The sequence below is a fragment of the Cajanus cajan genome, chromosome 5 (assembly GCF_000230855.2).
Source record: "Cajanus cajan strain Asha chromosome 5, NIPB_CcT2T_4, whole genome shotgun sequence".
Lineage (NCBI taxonomy): Eukaryota > Viridiplantae > Streptophyta > Magnoliopsida > Fabales > Fabaceae > Cajanus > Cajanus cajan.
The window spans coordinates 27122355-27138041 of NC_138521.1; the positions used below are offsets into that span (position 1 = coordinate 27122355).

General features: G+C 36.8%; 1 protein-coding gene across 1 annotated transcript; it reads right to left on the reverse strand.

Moving 5' to 3' along the window:
* Nucleotides 1-4612: 4612 nt before the first annotated feature.
* Nucleotides 4613-7377, reverse strand: PIN1AT (peptidylprolyl cis/trans isomerase, NIMA-interacting 1). Its single transcript, XM_083075163.1, has 2 exons — nucleotides 6991-7377; nucleotides 4613-5017 (listed from the first exon to the last, which is right to left on the reverse strand). Exons 1-2 carry the CDS (start codon nucleotides 7244-7246, stop codon nucleotides 4893-4895), a joined length of 381 nt encoding a protein of 126 aa, XP_082931289.1. The 5' UTR covers nucleotides 7247-7377; the 3' UTR covers nucleotides 4613-4892.
* Nucleotides 7378-15687: the final 8310 nt, after the last annotated feature.

Sequence of the window (15687 nt, forward strand, 5' to 3'; positions counted from 1 at the left end):
CATTTCATTCCATGCCACAAAGTAGATGATGCAAGCAACATTGAAAAACTCTTCTTTAGAGATGTGGTTAAACTCCATGGACTTCCTAAGTCTATAGTTTCTGATAGAGATACCAAGTTCCTAAGCCATTTTTGGCGTGTCTTATGGTCAAGACTAGGAACTAAACTCCTCTTTTCAACTACTTGCCATCCTCAAACAGATGGAAAAGCTGAAGTAGTTAATAGATCTCTGTCTACTATGCTTAGGGCAGTTCTAAAGGGCAATCACAAATCTTGGGATGAGTATTTGCCACATATTGAATTTGCCTACAATAGGATAGTCCACAAAACTACCAATATTTCTCCTTTTGAAGTTGTGTATGGGTTTAATCCTTTAACACCTTTGGATTTGATACCCCTTCCTAATGTTGAATATTTCATTCATAAGGAAGGTACTTCAAGAGCTGAGTTTGTTAAAAAAGATCCATGAAAGGATTAAAACACATATACAACTCCAAAATGAGAAATATGCTCAACAAAATAACAAAGGCAAAAGAGCTATGACCTTCGAGGAAGGTGATTGGGTTTGGCTTCATCTTAGAAAAGAACGTTTTCCCAAACAAAGGAAGTCCAAACTTAGTCCTAGAGGAGATGGACCCTTTCAAGTCTTACAGCGTATCAATGATAACGCTTATAGGCTTGATTTACCCTCTGATTATGGAGTTAGCCCTACTTTTAATGTTAGTGATTTAAAACCTTTTGTAGGTGCTAGTGATGATGAAGAAGAGTCTTTAGATTCGAGGACGAATCATTTTCAAGAGGGAGAGAATGATGGAAGAGCATGGACCAAGGGTCCAACCACTAGAGCAATGGCCAGAAGATTACTTGAAGACTTGACTGCTTCAGAGCTTAGTGGGCCCAATGGGCTTGGTGGGCCTAGGGTGCTCCTCACTTGGGCTTTACTTCTTTGACACCACTTTTATTGCATATTCATAGAATAGGAATTTATTTTGTTTTGGTCTTGTATTTTGGACTATAGATTAGGAATTGTAAGCTTTGGGCTTTAGGGTCTAGAATTGGGCTTCATGGGCCTTTGGGCTTTTGACACCCAATATTAGACTCATTTTCATTCTTGTAATTTTTCCTATTCATTGTATTTAATGGACCATTGTATTTAGGTCATTAGTATAGGAATTAGGGAGGAATTCTTGTTCAAGATGATTAGGCAAAACTAGGTTTAATTTAGTTTGCATTTAAGTTGCATTTTGAGTCACAAGGTTGGCGCCATCTTGGCTGAACATGTGTAACTCAAATTCAACCCTAAATGCAAAGTAAATCAAACCTAAATGACACTTAGCCCTTGGAATCCGGTGATGCACATGTGGGTTAAGATTTGAATTCAAAATTCAAATTTGAATTCAAATCTTGGCGCCACATGTGAAGCCTCCACATTGGGGCCAAGTGTCTCCTAAATCCGGAATTATAAAAGCTTCCCTCCTAGCATCTTGTATTCACTTTTGATATATGAAATTTCTGAACATTTATTCAACCAAATTTCTTCAAGAGTCACCGAGAGAAAGAGTGCCTTCAAACCCTAGGAACCTTGCTTAGTTTCCTACCTTTGAAGTGAGCAATCCTTTGATGCTTAAGCTTGGATGCTTCCATCCATAGTTTAGGTCCTTTTGATCCGAGAATCTCCTTCATTCAAGTCTTCTTCATTCGGTCTTCATTCTCCAAAGAAGAGGTCCTAAGCAAAGGTGAAGTCAAGGAGGAGTTCTTCAATCATTCCTTCTAGCTTCTCCATCAACCATACTTTCAATATTTTTATTCTCTACCACCATATTGTGTAAAGAACACAAATATTTGGAGGGAGACATTGTCATTGATAGACTTTCATATAATTAAGTATCACTATGTTGACCGTGTGATGTGCTAGTTTGACATGGTACAACACATTCCTCGTCCTCTACATCAACCAGATAATAATTTGCACGATCTAACTTTACGTGGAAAAAGATGATATTGGTTTGGCAAGTTCAACACATTGTCTTTGTACACGAGTAGGAAACAAGGTTAGACCGTGTTTGGACACCATACCACATCTCTTAATCTAGATGAAACCAATCGATGTAATTATAATATGGAGTATTGCTCCAAAATTGAGGTTGTGATGGACCTACATGATTAGAAGAGGCACAATATCAATAATAAATATTACTAAATTAAAATGGTGGTAGAAAAAAATTTGTAATTACCTGATTCGTTCATTCTGGAAGGCTCAACTTTAAATGGTGATTGCACGTTTATCATACGATTATCGTTACTATCATTGTTACCTTCGTCAAATGAGCTATCATTTGCAATTTCATCATCTTGTTCAATATTGATATCATCATCGTCACTTAAGTTTGTTGTAAAATCAACATTTGAATCATGATGATTTGTTGGTGGAAAAATTCTTTGCTTAAACTGATGGTCACTACTCATTACATTTGACTGTGTCAAAACTAGAGGTTGATATGCTTCCTCTGTTGTAGTTAATTCTTGTAAAGAAAAAGAAGATGTGCCAACAATATCAACATCAATATATAATTCTACCATAATCATATGACCTAGCCGTTAAAAACTATCAAGCATGCACACACATCTCCATCGTCTACAATTTCTCCAGCTAAATAAAAAATGGGATTCAGACAATGCAAATATCTGCAAAGGAAGTTCACGGGAGCCATGTAGATGAGACTAAAGATTTACAAGAATGCAACATGAGAATCATGAGGAACTTAAGGACCTTCACGAGGCAAGATTCTTGCAAAATTTCAACCAGGAAGGCATTTTCTACCACATGCAAAGCGTCTACCCTGATGACAATTTCAAACCAAATACATGCAACAAAAGCCTGACCAAGATTCTTACCTTGAACCCTAAAGATTCTCACGCTCTCCTGACTACTATCACAAGCATCATAGTCTCATGCTCCATCACCAACATATTCTAAATAAGATTCTCATGCCATGCATCACAAGATTCTCATGCCAAGATTGCCATATTGCAAAATGTTACTCATGGTGACGTTTTAGCAACAAAAACCATGCATAGAAAACGTCTGGAGTGGTGACGTTTTTAGTTCAAAAACCATGCATAGAAGATGTCCAACATAGTGACATCTTTAATCTCAAAAAGCTTGCACAGAAAACATCCACCGTGATGACGTTTTCTATTAACCAAAAATGCCATGCAGAAGATGTCAACATTTATGACGTTTTTACCTTGATTTTCTTCATGAAAAAGACATTATATATGGTGACTTTTTTTTTCATCTTCTCTGTCCTACGTGACAAAAGTAATTTATTTTGATAATTATTTTTTTTAGTTAATTTATTTTAATATTTTTTTTTATTTATTATGGCCAAAAAAATCCTTTTTCTGGTTGATAAAGTGTTTATCATGTACTTGATTTCGGTACATGGGTAAGGGTCATTTTTCTAGAGGCATATTATTTGTAAATTGATGCAATAATACTTTTGCATTCTTAATAATTATTAATGATTGCTTGGCGTGGTCATTGACTTGTTGTAGTCTAGTAACTTTTGCTTTGGGGTCACACTTTGTGGCCTAATTTATAAAATCCATCTTTACCTTGAAAAAGAAAAGAAAAAGTAAATCATTTATAGAATATATATATATATATATATATATATATATATAAATTTATAAAATGACTTTGAACCATTCTATAAATTTATTTAAACTTATATAAATTAAATTTAAAGTCAAATTACAAATGAAATATCATTTATTAACAATTCATTAAATAAATGTTTAAGTAAATTATTGACTACACCCTTAGGTTGTACTGGGAAAGAAAAATTAAAAAAATTAAAAATGCATAGAAATTTAATTGCATCAATTATTTTCCTTGGACTTTGAAAATACTGTGGATAAATTGGCAAGAAAAAACCAAAATAATAGAAGGTAATCACAGAATCAAACAAAAATTATGGGAAAATATAAGAAGAAACAACAAAATCAAGATACATTTGTAGATTGAGAGAAGAAACCCTAATTTAATAGAAATGAAATAGCCTGAATTGATAAGATACTTAGATGATTAGAGATTGATGAGAACGTGAGAAGAATGCGAGTATAGTCTATGTAGATAAACTAGAGAAACACCTTCAGAAAGATGAACCTGTCGAACCAAACAAATGAATTTAAAATTTGTTTACTTAATTAAAATCCTATTGAAATCCCCAAGTTTTTAAACGAAGACGTTTACATAGATTTTTGCATTTTTTTTTCACATTTCTTAATAAGATAAAAGAACCAAATAGTAAAGACGAATATGAATCTTTTCTGTAATCAATTATTAGGGGAAAAAAACCTCTCCTGTAAGTAAACTAAACTTTTGCATACTTTCATAAAAGCTTAATTACTCCAAATATTGAAATACATAATTTACTTTAAAAATTGAGGTGCACGATTTAACTTAAGCTTACGAAAATAAAATCTATTCATTTATAGCTTTTGTATTTTCGTTTCCTATAAATCGTATCTAAATAGATCCTCTAACAAAATAATAAGATAGACGCCCATGCTGAATTAGACAAAACAGATAAAAATGGCAAGAGGGGTGAGGAATCTTGAGTTACATTCTATTTTTACTGTCGGACCACATTTATCTGATGTAACCACAAATTCACGTATCAGTGAGAGAGATGTTCCAGCGGCCAATAGAATCCAAACCTCGGTCTTTCAAAATTACAAGCATACCACATGTTTTTAATTGTTGCGAAAACAATATATCATCCAAAAACATGGTACAGCCATGTTTAATTGATCTGAACAAGAATTCTGGAAATCTTCTATAGATGTTAATGTCTCTCCCTAATAGGAGATTACCCCGTGTAACAATCATTTTGTTCGCTTGATAATGTGGACTCCACTGTCAGTTTCCACTATGTTACTAATTTCACCAACTTGAAGAGCAAAAGTTGCTTCTTCAAAAGGCTTCTGCATCTGGCCACGACCAAAAGGACCTGCAGCCAAGAAATTTGTTCCAGTTTAATTGGCAAAACAAGTTAAGAAAAATTTATGACATGTTTTTCACATCAGATATAAATGCTATAACTGAATGTAAATCCCCAATATTTTATGACAAAGGGTGAGTTTGGTTAAGCGCCTAAAGGTCTCCGTTACATTCATGTCGAATTACACAAATAACACAGACGCAACTGTTAATTGCTTCCAGAGTGACATGCCCATAGCTTTGTAACGCTGATCCAAACACATGACAAGTATAAATGAATTTAACGTACACGAAGTTCGGGTTTCGGGGAACTGTATTCATGAAGACACTGTTACCTTCACAACCAGATAAAAGCATACTAGACAGTTACAAAATCGCATTGAAAGATCCGTTGCCTTGATAAACAAAGGCATTATAGCCATTTAAATCGCATTCTAGCAATATCAAAGAGGGTCAACAAATATATAACGTCACTAAATCAGATCAAAGGCTATATTTATGACACTAAGTGCGGGTTTGGAAACACGTCGTATAATGGATGACAGGCGTCCACCTTAAAGCACCATGTAGTTATTTCTGCGTCCTTGTCTCAAAGCGACGTGATTTATTTATTTACGTGAGCCTTCAAAAAGATTCCAAACACTATAACTTAGAACTTACAAAGTGCTTCTCAGTTCTCAAACAAGTAGCAGCCTTTTTCAGGTATTCCAATTTATATATTAAACACAATGACATAAAATATGTACTATTTAGATAAACTTTGTGACAGGGGAGTAACTAAAATATATAGTTTGGGGAGCAAAACATTTTTTAACGAGTTTCTTTACAGTTTTTTTGGCAAAAAAATAATAAAAACTTGAGGGTTAATTGAGAAACATCTTGGGTTAAAGCACTCCAAGGAGATAAAAATAAATTACCCCAACAAACCGGTGGAAGTCGCATCAACTTCATACTTAACTCAAAACAGATATCTAACGCACAGGATACGAATTTAGTAAATTAAGTGTAATATGGAGAAAAATCCTTATAAAGGACAAGAAAAAAAAAAATTGGATGTTCAACAACTAACAGAATGTCATCTAAAATTAAGTTTGATGAAAAAGAGGGAATTCTTATGGAACTACCAATATGGCTACAACAACTAACAGAATGTCATCGAAACTTAAGTTTGATGTTCTGATTAACACTACAACCTGCTAATAACATCCATAGAAATCCAGGTAGCATCAACGGATTTGGTTCCTCGAAATGAGCAAGCACGTAAACTGAGAAAGTAAAGGCCCATCTACAGTTGATTCGAATTCAAGTTCTTTGCAAACCTAACCAACTTCAAACCTGCTGAACGACCCTTACTTTTTCACTGTACCACACTTTCTCACTTGAGTCACTTCAGAGGAGCAAGATAATACAGCATCAACTCCCCCCAAATTAAAATCCTTACACAACTAAAATCTTACACCTATTCGTCTTACTCCAGTTTTTGAGAGTGGGACAGGAAAAAACAAACTAGCGTTGGTGAAAGACAAGACAAAGCAATAACCGAATTCATAAAATTAGATCCCCAATTCTTTATCTGTTCTGTTACGATAAGCAGACAAGAAACCCTAAAATAAAATATATAAAAAGATGAATTGTTACAGACAAGAAACAGACAACAATAAGTGGCTAAATGGTAAATCCATTGCTATCCATGCTTTCTAAATAATCATTCTAGTGATAGATAACCCTGATCATGATTTTAGTTACCAACATCACCAAACGAAAAAACAAAAGTTTTCAATAACGAAAAATATTCAACCACCCCGGAGCAATGTTTTCAAATAATAACGCAATTTCGAATCATCAAAACCTTCATGAAAAGACCAAACGCGCAAATCTAGCAAAATTAAGAATCCAAAAGCACTATTTTCTTTAATTCTTTTTTTTTTTATATATATGAAAACAAAACATTCTTGATCGGGAGAGAGGTTTGCGAGAACTGACCGAGATCTCCGCCGCGCTTGGCGGAGCTGCAATCGGAGAAGCGCGAGGCGAGATCCTCAAACGAAGCCTTGCCCGAAACGATGTCGTCGCGGAGGGCATTGAGCTGAGAGACGGCGCTCTCCTTGGTGGTGCTCTTGATGATGCTTCCTTCTGGATCCTTCCACGAGGCCTTCCTTCTAGAACCTTGGTGCTTTATCAATATGTGCGAAGCCCTAACCTCGCCGCCGCCACCGCCACCGCCCTTGGACGACGACATCTTCTCTTTCTTCTTCTTCCGATCCGCCGCCGAGGTCGACGCCTTCTTCCGCTTCCGATCTGACTCTATCTTCGCCGTTGGCTCACCCTAGCTTCCGCGAGAAGGAAACTCTGTCTGGGTACCTTTTCACGCTTTGGTGGGTATTTATTTGTTTAGTTATGCCTTGTTTGGCGGGTCCAAAATCGAGGGGAGGGGGCTTTTGCCAGATCTCAGACGTTGGTTTGAGTTTGATCGTCCGGCTTGGAGTGATTGTGGCTTCTGTATTGTTCGAAATGCCAAAAGCCCTAGCTTGGTGGGTGCCACGTGACGTCCATGTAATTGGTGTGTTTGTTACTAGTAGAATTTAATCATGATGATGATGCATTCATGAATCATGCTAGTCTCGTAATCATGTGGCATAAATAAATATGTAACCCAAAATCATGTAGATTTATGTACGGATAATGAGGACGCTCTCTTTCTAAGGCAAAAATAACCTCACATTTTTAAAAAAAAATTAATTTTACTATGTTCGAAACCATCCATTTCATGGTTTGTTAATAAAAATTTACATATTAAAAAAAATTAAATCGAATTGGATTAAAATTTTCAAGATTATTTTAATAAGATTTTTTTAAAATTTTAATAAATTAAAAAAAAATAGAAGTATTATGATTTTTAAAATTTTTTTAAAAAATTTTAAAACATGAATTATAATAAAGACTTTATAGTTCAAATTTTAATGGATTTTAACGAATTTTGATATATTTATATCATAAGATTTTAAAGGATTTTATAGATTTCATATGAAAACATGAGTGTCATCAATAACTTTGATGCAATCCCAATTTATTTTATGTATTATTAAATTTTAACCATTATAGCTCCACCAAAATATAAATAAATACTTCAACGAAAATACAATCAAAAGGACACTTAAAAAAATATAGTTCAATAAAGTACTAATCATCCCAACTTGAAGCTTATCCAAGATTAACATTCTTCTAATGACATCTTAAAGAAAGTGTTATTTGTAACAACCCGATTTTCACAGATTATTTGAGGGCCCAAAGACTCAATAGGGGTGATTAGTAGCCTAGAACGGGTCGTTCCCAAACTAGAAAGGGCCGTTCCAAACTACTAAAATGAGAGTGATTTTGTATCCCAGAACGGGTCGTTCCCAAACTAGAAAGGGTCGTTCCAAAATACAAAAATTGTCTACAAATTTTAGATGGGAACGGGGCGTTCCAAATCACAAAAAATGCCTAAAACCCTAATTGAGAACGGGTCGTTCCAGATATGGCCGTTGTGGGTTAGGTGCAACCCCAGAACAGGCCGTTCTAGTTTGAGAACATGCTGTTCTGGATGTGAATTTTACACATGCCGTCAGAGTCCAAAACGGGCTGTTCCGGATTTGAAACGGGTCGTTCCGACGAAGCCTGATGCTTATAAATAGACTGCTCTGCCACTCCCAAAATCACACTTTTCAGTTCTGACTTCTTTTTTCTACATTCTCTTATTTTCCTTCTACACTCTCTGAAGATCGAGGGGCACTCAGAGGAGGAGACCAAGGAGATCTCTGTTTTAGTTTCAACTACTTTTATCCAGGTACGGGGGAAAGGGGAATTATTTATGTGTAGAGTTACATGAGGAAATTGGGTAGAGGAGGAATCCCGTAGGATTAGGGTAATTTTATAATTATTTTTGTTTGAGAAATTGATGTTCCCATTAGACTGTATATGTATTGAGGATTAGAAATATGCTAATAACTTGTAAGAATGATGATCTGGGAGAGAGAACGAAATTGTAGAAAAGTGTCTGTGAGCTAGGTTTTAGAACAATTGGGGGTTTTACTATTTATGTTAAAATTATATTAAATTGATAATTTCATTGATTATTATATTAATTTATGAATGTTATTGTTATATTACTTGATAAAAATTGATGATTTAGATGTGAATTGATTGAGGTGTATGAAACCCATTATTTTGGACTTATTTGATGTGTGTATGAAATTGAACTATGAGATGTTGTGTGGAATGTGAATGAGATGTGATTGTGGTTCTTCACACCTATGACCAGGGGTGAGCACGACCCGAGATTGTTACATGGGTATCGTGACCTTGATTAACATGTCAGGGGTGAGCACGACCCTGGGTTAGGGGTAACGTGACCTTGGCACAGTGTTATATCAGGGGTGAGCACAACCTTGGATTGTTACGTGGGTATCGTGACCTTGAATAACATGTCGGGGGTGAGCACGACATTGGGCTAGATATGCTACAGGGGAATCGTGACCTTGGCACAGTGTTATATCAGGGGTGAGCACGACCTTGGATTGTTAAATGGGTAGCATGACCTTGGCATAGTGTGAAGTGCAAGATTTGTGATGATTGGTGTGATTGAGAATTATGACGTGATGACGATGCATGATTGATTGAAATACGATATGTTGAAATATTTATGAATATTAAGTTATAATGGGATAATATGTTGTGTTTTCTTATGTACTATATATATAGATGTTTTCTTTTCTCACCGTATGATTTATGGATGTTTTAGGTGAGGAAGATCCAACTTTGAGTGGCACCTAGAATGCCAACCGTTGAGTTGTGGGTGTGCTCTGATATTGTGACATCGGGGCAGAGAAGTCTAGGATAAATTTTTTGTATGTATTTAAAGTTATACCTTTTCTTTTGAAACCAATTTGTAAACTCTCAAGTTTTATTTTTAATTATTATGTTGGTTATTGATAAATAAATATGAAGGTTTTATGTGAACCTTTTTACCAACGTTGAAAATTTTATTCTTTAGTTTATTTACATTATTAATATTTATATGTGTTGGGGGTAGTAAGGGTGTCACATTTAGTGGTATCAGAGCAGGTTGATCCAATCGGTCGTGAGTTATGAGTCTACTATGCTTGTTTGGTAGATGAATGATGGAATGAATTGATTGTGGAACTTATTGATATGCTAGTATGATGGTTGATTATGTTTGTTGTTATTATGTACTCTAACAATGTTTTGCTTTAGGATGAGGATAATGATGATGATGATGATGTTTCCCTGGTGTTGTTAGTGTTGTGCTTACACTTATATTGTTTTCTTAGAATTTGGCTGAAAGACATGATATAGCTTAGTTGATGCTATTCATGATTGTTTATATGTTTTGATACTTCTTGCTTACGTAAGAAGTAGTGGTTGAGTGGTATTGCTCGTGTTGCGAGCATATGTGCCTGTAGTAGTGGACGAAGCCTTGTACTAGCCAACTAGAACTATTAGAACCTTGGATGTGGGTGAGACATTGATTTGTTGAATGAACTTAAGAGTTTACGATTGGTGGAGTTTCTGACATCTATAGTTGTAGCGGTTGAATCTAAGGAGGTTGTATGTTGAGAATTGGAGTTTTGATATTCTTGATGAGAGATTGGAACGTTGGTAATTTCCTTGAGTGTTGGTGTTTGCATGTTAACCTTTTATGGTTTAGGTAGCATGTGAGTTTTATTCTCTAAGTCTTTTGTGATGAATATGTGGGTTGTTTTGGTTTAGGATTTTAGTGGGTGTCGCAACCCGAAAATTTCCGATCTCGCAACGTATGGTTTAGACATCCTTTCAAAAGTCTCATTAATTAAGGAATGCCCGGACACCAAACTAATCCTTAATTAATGGTTTTTGAAAATAGGTTCATGGAGTCGCCACCAATATTTTACTCAAAACATTGGAAAAAGAAAAGGTTTTTTAAAGATCCAACTTTGGCCTTGATAACCAGAATTGGGTTCGGAGGTCGGTTACGTGTAGGGGAAGGTATTAAGAACCCCTACAGCGCCCTCAATTGGTACCCTATGATGAAGTTAACATTATAAGAATTAATAAATTAAATATTGAATCCCCTTTATTAATATTTATTTACATGTTTAAAATATAAATTAAGCGATTAACCCTAAAATATCTACATTATGACGTTTATTATAAAAAAAGAGATAAAGATAAGAAATAAAAGGAAGAGAAGAAGATTAGTTGAAATACCTCTTGAACAAGCTTTATTGAATCTTCAAATATGAAAAAGGTGCTTTGTGGTGACCTTTCACACTACAGTGTGCCTCACAAATCTCATGAAATACAATAGGAGGGAGAGAGAATATAGAGATGCGACACAAATCTCAAAAAATATAATAGAAGGGAGAGAGATAGAGAATTTTCGTGCTCAAAGGAGTCTTATTCGAAATTTTCTCTGGCCGCCTGGAGAACTGTGCCCAAGGCTTCAATTTATAGGGATCAGCAGTGGGCCAGAACGGCCTGTTCCGGTTTCGGAACGGCCCGTTCTGGCCCAATTATTATGTGTAAATTTCGTACCCTGAACGGCCTGTTCTGAAAACGGAACGGCCCGTTCCAGAGTAGAAAATAACACGAATTTTGCCTTTCTAGAACGGCCCGTTCCAAATTTGCCTTGTTTGGAACGGCCCGTTCTGGTATTGGAACGGCCCGTTCCACACAAGCCTTTTTAGGTGTTTTTAGTTATATTGGAACGACCCGTTCCGATTTTGGAACGTCCCGTTCCGGGGTTCAAAATGGCCCGTTCCGATTTTGGAACGTCCCATTCCGGGGTTCAGAACGGCCCGTTTCGATTTTGCAACGGCCCGTTCTGACTTTGGAACGGGCCATTCCGATCTTGGAACATCCCGTTCCGAGCTACTAAAAACACCCTATTTGGCCTTTAGGCCTTCTGATGTCCTGTTTTGTTATTTGCCTGCTTCGGAAGCTCCTTTCCTTCATAACGGAGGTTCATTTCTTTGTTTGTGTGGCCCCCCGGACGAAATTGGGTGTCTACAGCTGCCCCTCTTTACTTGTCCTTTGGAGTAGCTATGTGTTGCTTTTCCAAAGGCAAGTAAAGACGTAGACATTTCGTCCGGGTCTCCTCCTCGTCTCTTTGGTATTGGCGCTTCTACGTTCTTTCTCTTGGATAGGTGTATTTGCTCGTGTCTTCGCCCTTTAGAGTAGTTGAGTGTTGGTTGCATACTCTATTGGGTAACAAGGCTGACAAACTGTACACCTGATCTTTGATCTTCAAGTAGATGCTCCATTGTTTCTCTTGTGATAGTGCGTTCTTTTATTTGTAGCTTGTTAAAGAGGGAGTATTTTCGTAGCTTAACTTCCCTTACGGCTTTGTCGTATACCGGATTGGGAGATGACTACAGTCTCTCCAGACCTTTCCCTTACGGCTTTGTCGTATACCGGATTGGGATGCAAGTACAGTCTCTCCAGACCTTTCCCTCACGGCTTTGTCGTATACCGGATTGGGATGCGAGTACAGTCTCTCCAGACCTTTCCCTCACGACTTTGTCGTATACCGGATTGGGATGCGAGTACAGTCTCTCCAGACCTTTCCTTCACGGCTTTGTCGTATATCGGATTGGGATGCGAGTACAGTCTCTCCAGACCTTTTCCTCACGGCTTTGTCGTATACCGGATTGGGATGCGAGTACAGTCTCTCCAGACCTTTCCCTCACGGCTTTGTCGTATACCAGATTGGGATGCGAGTACAGTCTCTCCAGACCTTTGTTGTATTTTGAGGAAACTGTCGATGCCCTCATTGGTTTGCTTGAATTTTGGTAGATATTGCCCCAAGGATGTTGGACAGGAGGTGTGTCGTGATGCCTCTAATTTGGGCTGCTTTTGTCTTTTGTTCAGATGCTGTCAATTGGAATTTGTGTTTTCCCTTTCTTGGCTTTTCTTGTTGGTGTTGTGGGATGAAAGACTGCCCCTAGGTGGATGGGCAGGAGATGTTTGATGTGCCCCTGTGTTGGTGGGCAGAGAAGTGGATGGCTAGCAGGGATTCTAGTGTTGCCCCAGCCACATGAGTATTGTGATGCCCCTCCAGGCGCTTGTTGCGGAGTCCTTTTGATTCATGGATGATTAATTGTTGATTGTTGATGGATGGTTGTGGATGCCCCATGGTGAGTATGGATGCATGGATGCACATGAAAATGCAAGGCAAGAATGGATTGGATTTGTTTATTATATTTATTATTTATTTATTTTTTTATTTATTTATAAAATGAAGTTATACCCTTTTGTGCACGCTTGTGCCCTATACATGCTATGCAATGATGCCTCTATGCTAATGCTTAAATGCAGATTGATTTTACTTTCAAGAAATTAATTTATGCGCATTGATCAATGACATGGATTATTAGCCTTTTAGCCGTGTCGAAATTAGTGTTGCTTTTTTGAACCTGAGGTTTGTGTAGTTCGGCCCTCTCGCTTGTATCGAATATGATATGTTAGCCCTTAGATCAGGTGTACCTAGACTCTGTTCTAGGACACCTCCATCTTTTCCTTGTGATTGTTCACTGTGCATATTCCGTGTATCTTTCAAATTTATCTTAATGCCATGTAGGTCTAGAGGAATGAGAGGAAGGGGATATATACATATATTTTTTGTAAAAGTTTTGTTAGAAAGGATTTTTTTTTCAAAAATGGTTTATAGAAGAATGGCTGGCCGAGGTAGGCTAGTGGTTTAGGCTGATGAACAAGCACATTCAAAGTGAGGAAATCATTTTCTGTGTTAGCTTATTATTTCCTTCAAAGTTCAGCGATGACTTGGGATTGCATATTGATTAGATGATCTTCTAGAGCCGCCTTTCGGTTTTCAGCTCGGGATGCTGCTTTGTCCTAACTTTTGCCTAGGTTACTTGAGATGTGTTCCCTAGCGGACATTTTCTTTTTTCTTTGATCCTCACTTTTGCCTAGGCTACCCTTTTTGTTTGTGGGTCTCCTAGCGGACCTTGCCCTAATTTTTGCGCAGCCCCCTTAGTGGGTTTCCTGCCAGGCTTTTGTCTTTGCAGCATTTGTGATCATCTTTCATTCCTTCATGAAAGGGGGATGCCCCTTGCATTGATTTCATTTGGACTTTTATCCACAAGTCATGCCCAATTTGATTGATCTTTATGTGTTTTTTTTATAGCGTTTTAAGCCATTGTTTCTAATGACGTCCTTATTTCAAATGTACTTGTTCATTTAAGGTTTGTTGACGAGGCTTAGAGTAGATAAAAGGGAGAAGAGAAATGAAGTAGAAAAGTGTATGGTATTAAAATAGAATTTTCAATTTACATGTGCCCATTTAATGTAGCTTGAGGGCCCGGGCATGCCCCAAGTTCGTGATTCGTACACAAAGAAGTAGAGGGAGGTTGCCCCTCAGAGAGGCCTAGGTTGTCTGACTGTAGGGCTAGTCCTACACTTGCTCGGATGTGGCAATTCAGAAGTTCTTGTGTAGAGGGAGGTCCTTTGGCTTCTTCTCTCGTGAAGGTGTTGTCAACCCATATCTTGAGTCTTTCCTAAGAAGTAGGAACGGGTAGAAGCGATGATAGAGCTTTCTATGGAGTCTTGTCTTTTTTCAAGAGGAACATCCAAGCTGTCTCTCGATTTTCAGCTCGAACAAACATTACTTTTTTTTTTTTTTACTAGAATGCCCTTTGCGAGTTTTCATTCTAGCAGCTTCTTAACAAGCAGTCATCTTTCAAGAAAGCTCTATTCATTTTGACTCAGTGTTTGAGGGATTCGTCCTCCTCAAGTTCTATTCCGCTTGGATTTCACGGTTGTACGACACAACTTTATCCTTTTAGGGAAAGAGTTAGCATCTTGATGATTGTGGATTTCTTTACCCTAAACTCTTTATGCATGACTTATTTTCCATTATTTTTGACTAATGCACATAGGTCAATTTCCTTTTTTATTCTCATTTATTTTTTTACAAGGAGGGATATGTTCTAAATGAATGTAATGCAAACATATAGAGAAAGTTAAGAATAATAGATATCAGTCTCATTGATTTGTTTATTTGTAAATGCTCAAATAGATTTTGACAGTATTGAGTGAAAGACTTACTTCAATAGGCACATCAAAGCAATAGCCCAACCATAGTATATTTTTTTAAAATTAATTTGGGCTTTTCTTTAAAGCGCAGATACTGTCGCATATTAGAGCATTCACTTTTCTTAACTTTCTATACGTGTTGCAACCTAATCCTCCTCAGCTAATAAAATAAAATGAATGAAATTAATGAGCTAATCTAGAATGCATGTCATTTTTTTTTGCCTAATCTTTATCATGTTTTTATTATCTAAAGAGAAATGATGCATGGTAAAAAAAAACTATCTATATGATGTTAATGGAATGATAACCTAAGAGTGTACAAAGGGGTATAAAATATTATTATTATTATTATTATTTTTTTATTATCTGTTTGCTTATTTTAAAATTCCAATCCACAAATGCACACACACATGCTCAATCAATATATACCCATGAACGATCGTATTCAAATCCTTGGTCTGTGGTCCCTGTAAGAAAAGTGCATTGTATAGGACGGTTCTAATCTCACTAGTTTTCAAGGCTCCCAAGGTGCCCCCATTATAGGGACCCAGTATCTCTGTCGCCGTCACCTGGCAAACTCTAAGGTCT

Bases quoted from the DNA above. Each gene is read 5' to 3' on its own strand.
- PIN1AT (XM_083075163.1), bottom strand. From the start codon at position 7,246: ATGTCGTCGTCCAAGGGCGGTGGCGGTGGCGGCGGCGAGGTTAGGGCT. The intron at 5,018-6,990 runs GTCAGTTCTCGC...TCTTGGCTGCAG, and splicing joins CAAGCGCGGCGGAGATCTCG to GTCCTTTTGGTCGTGGCCAG.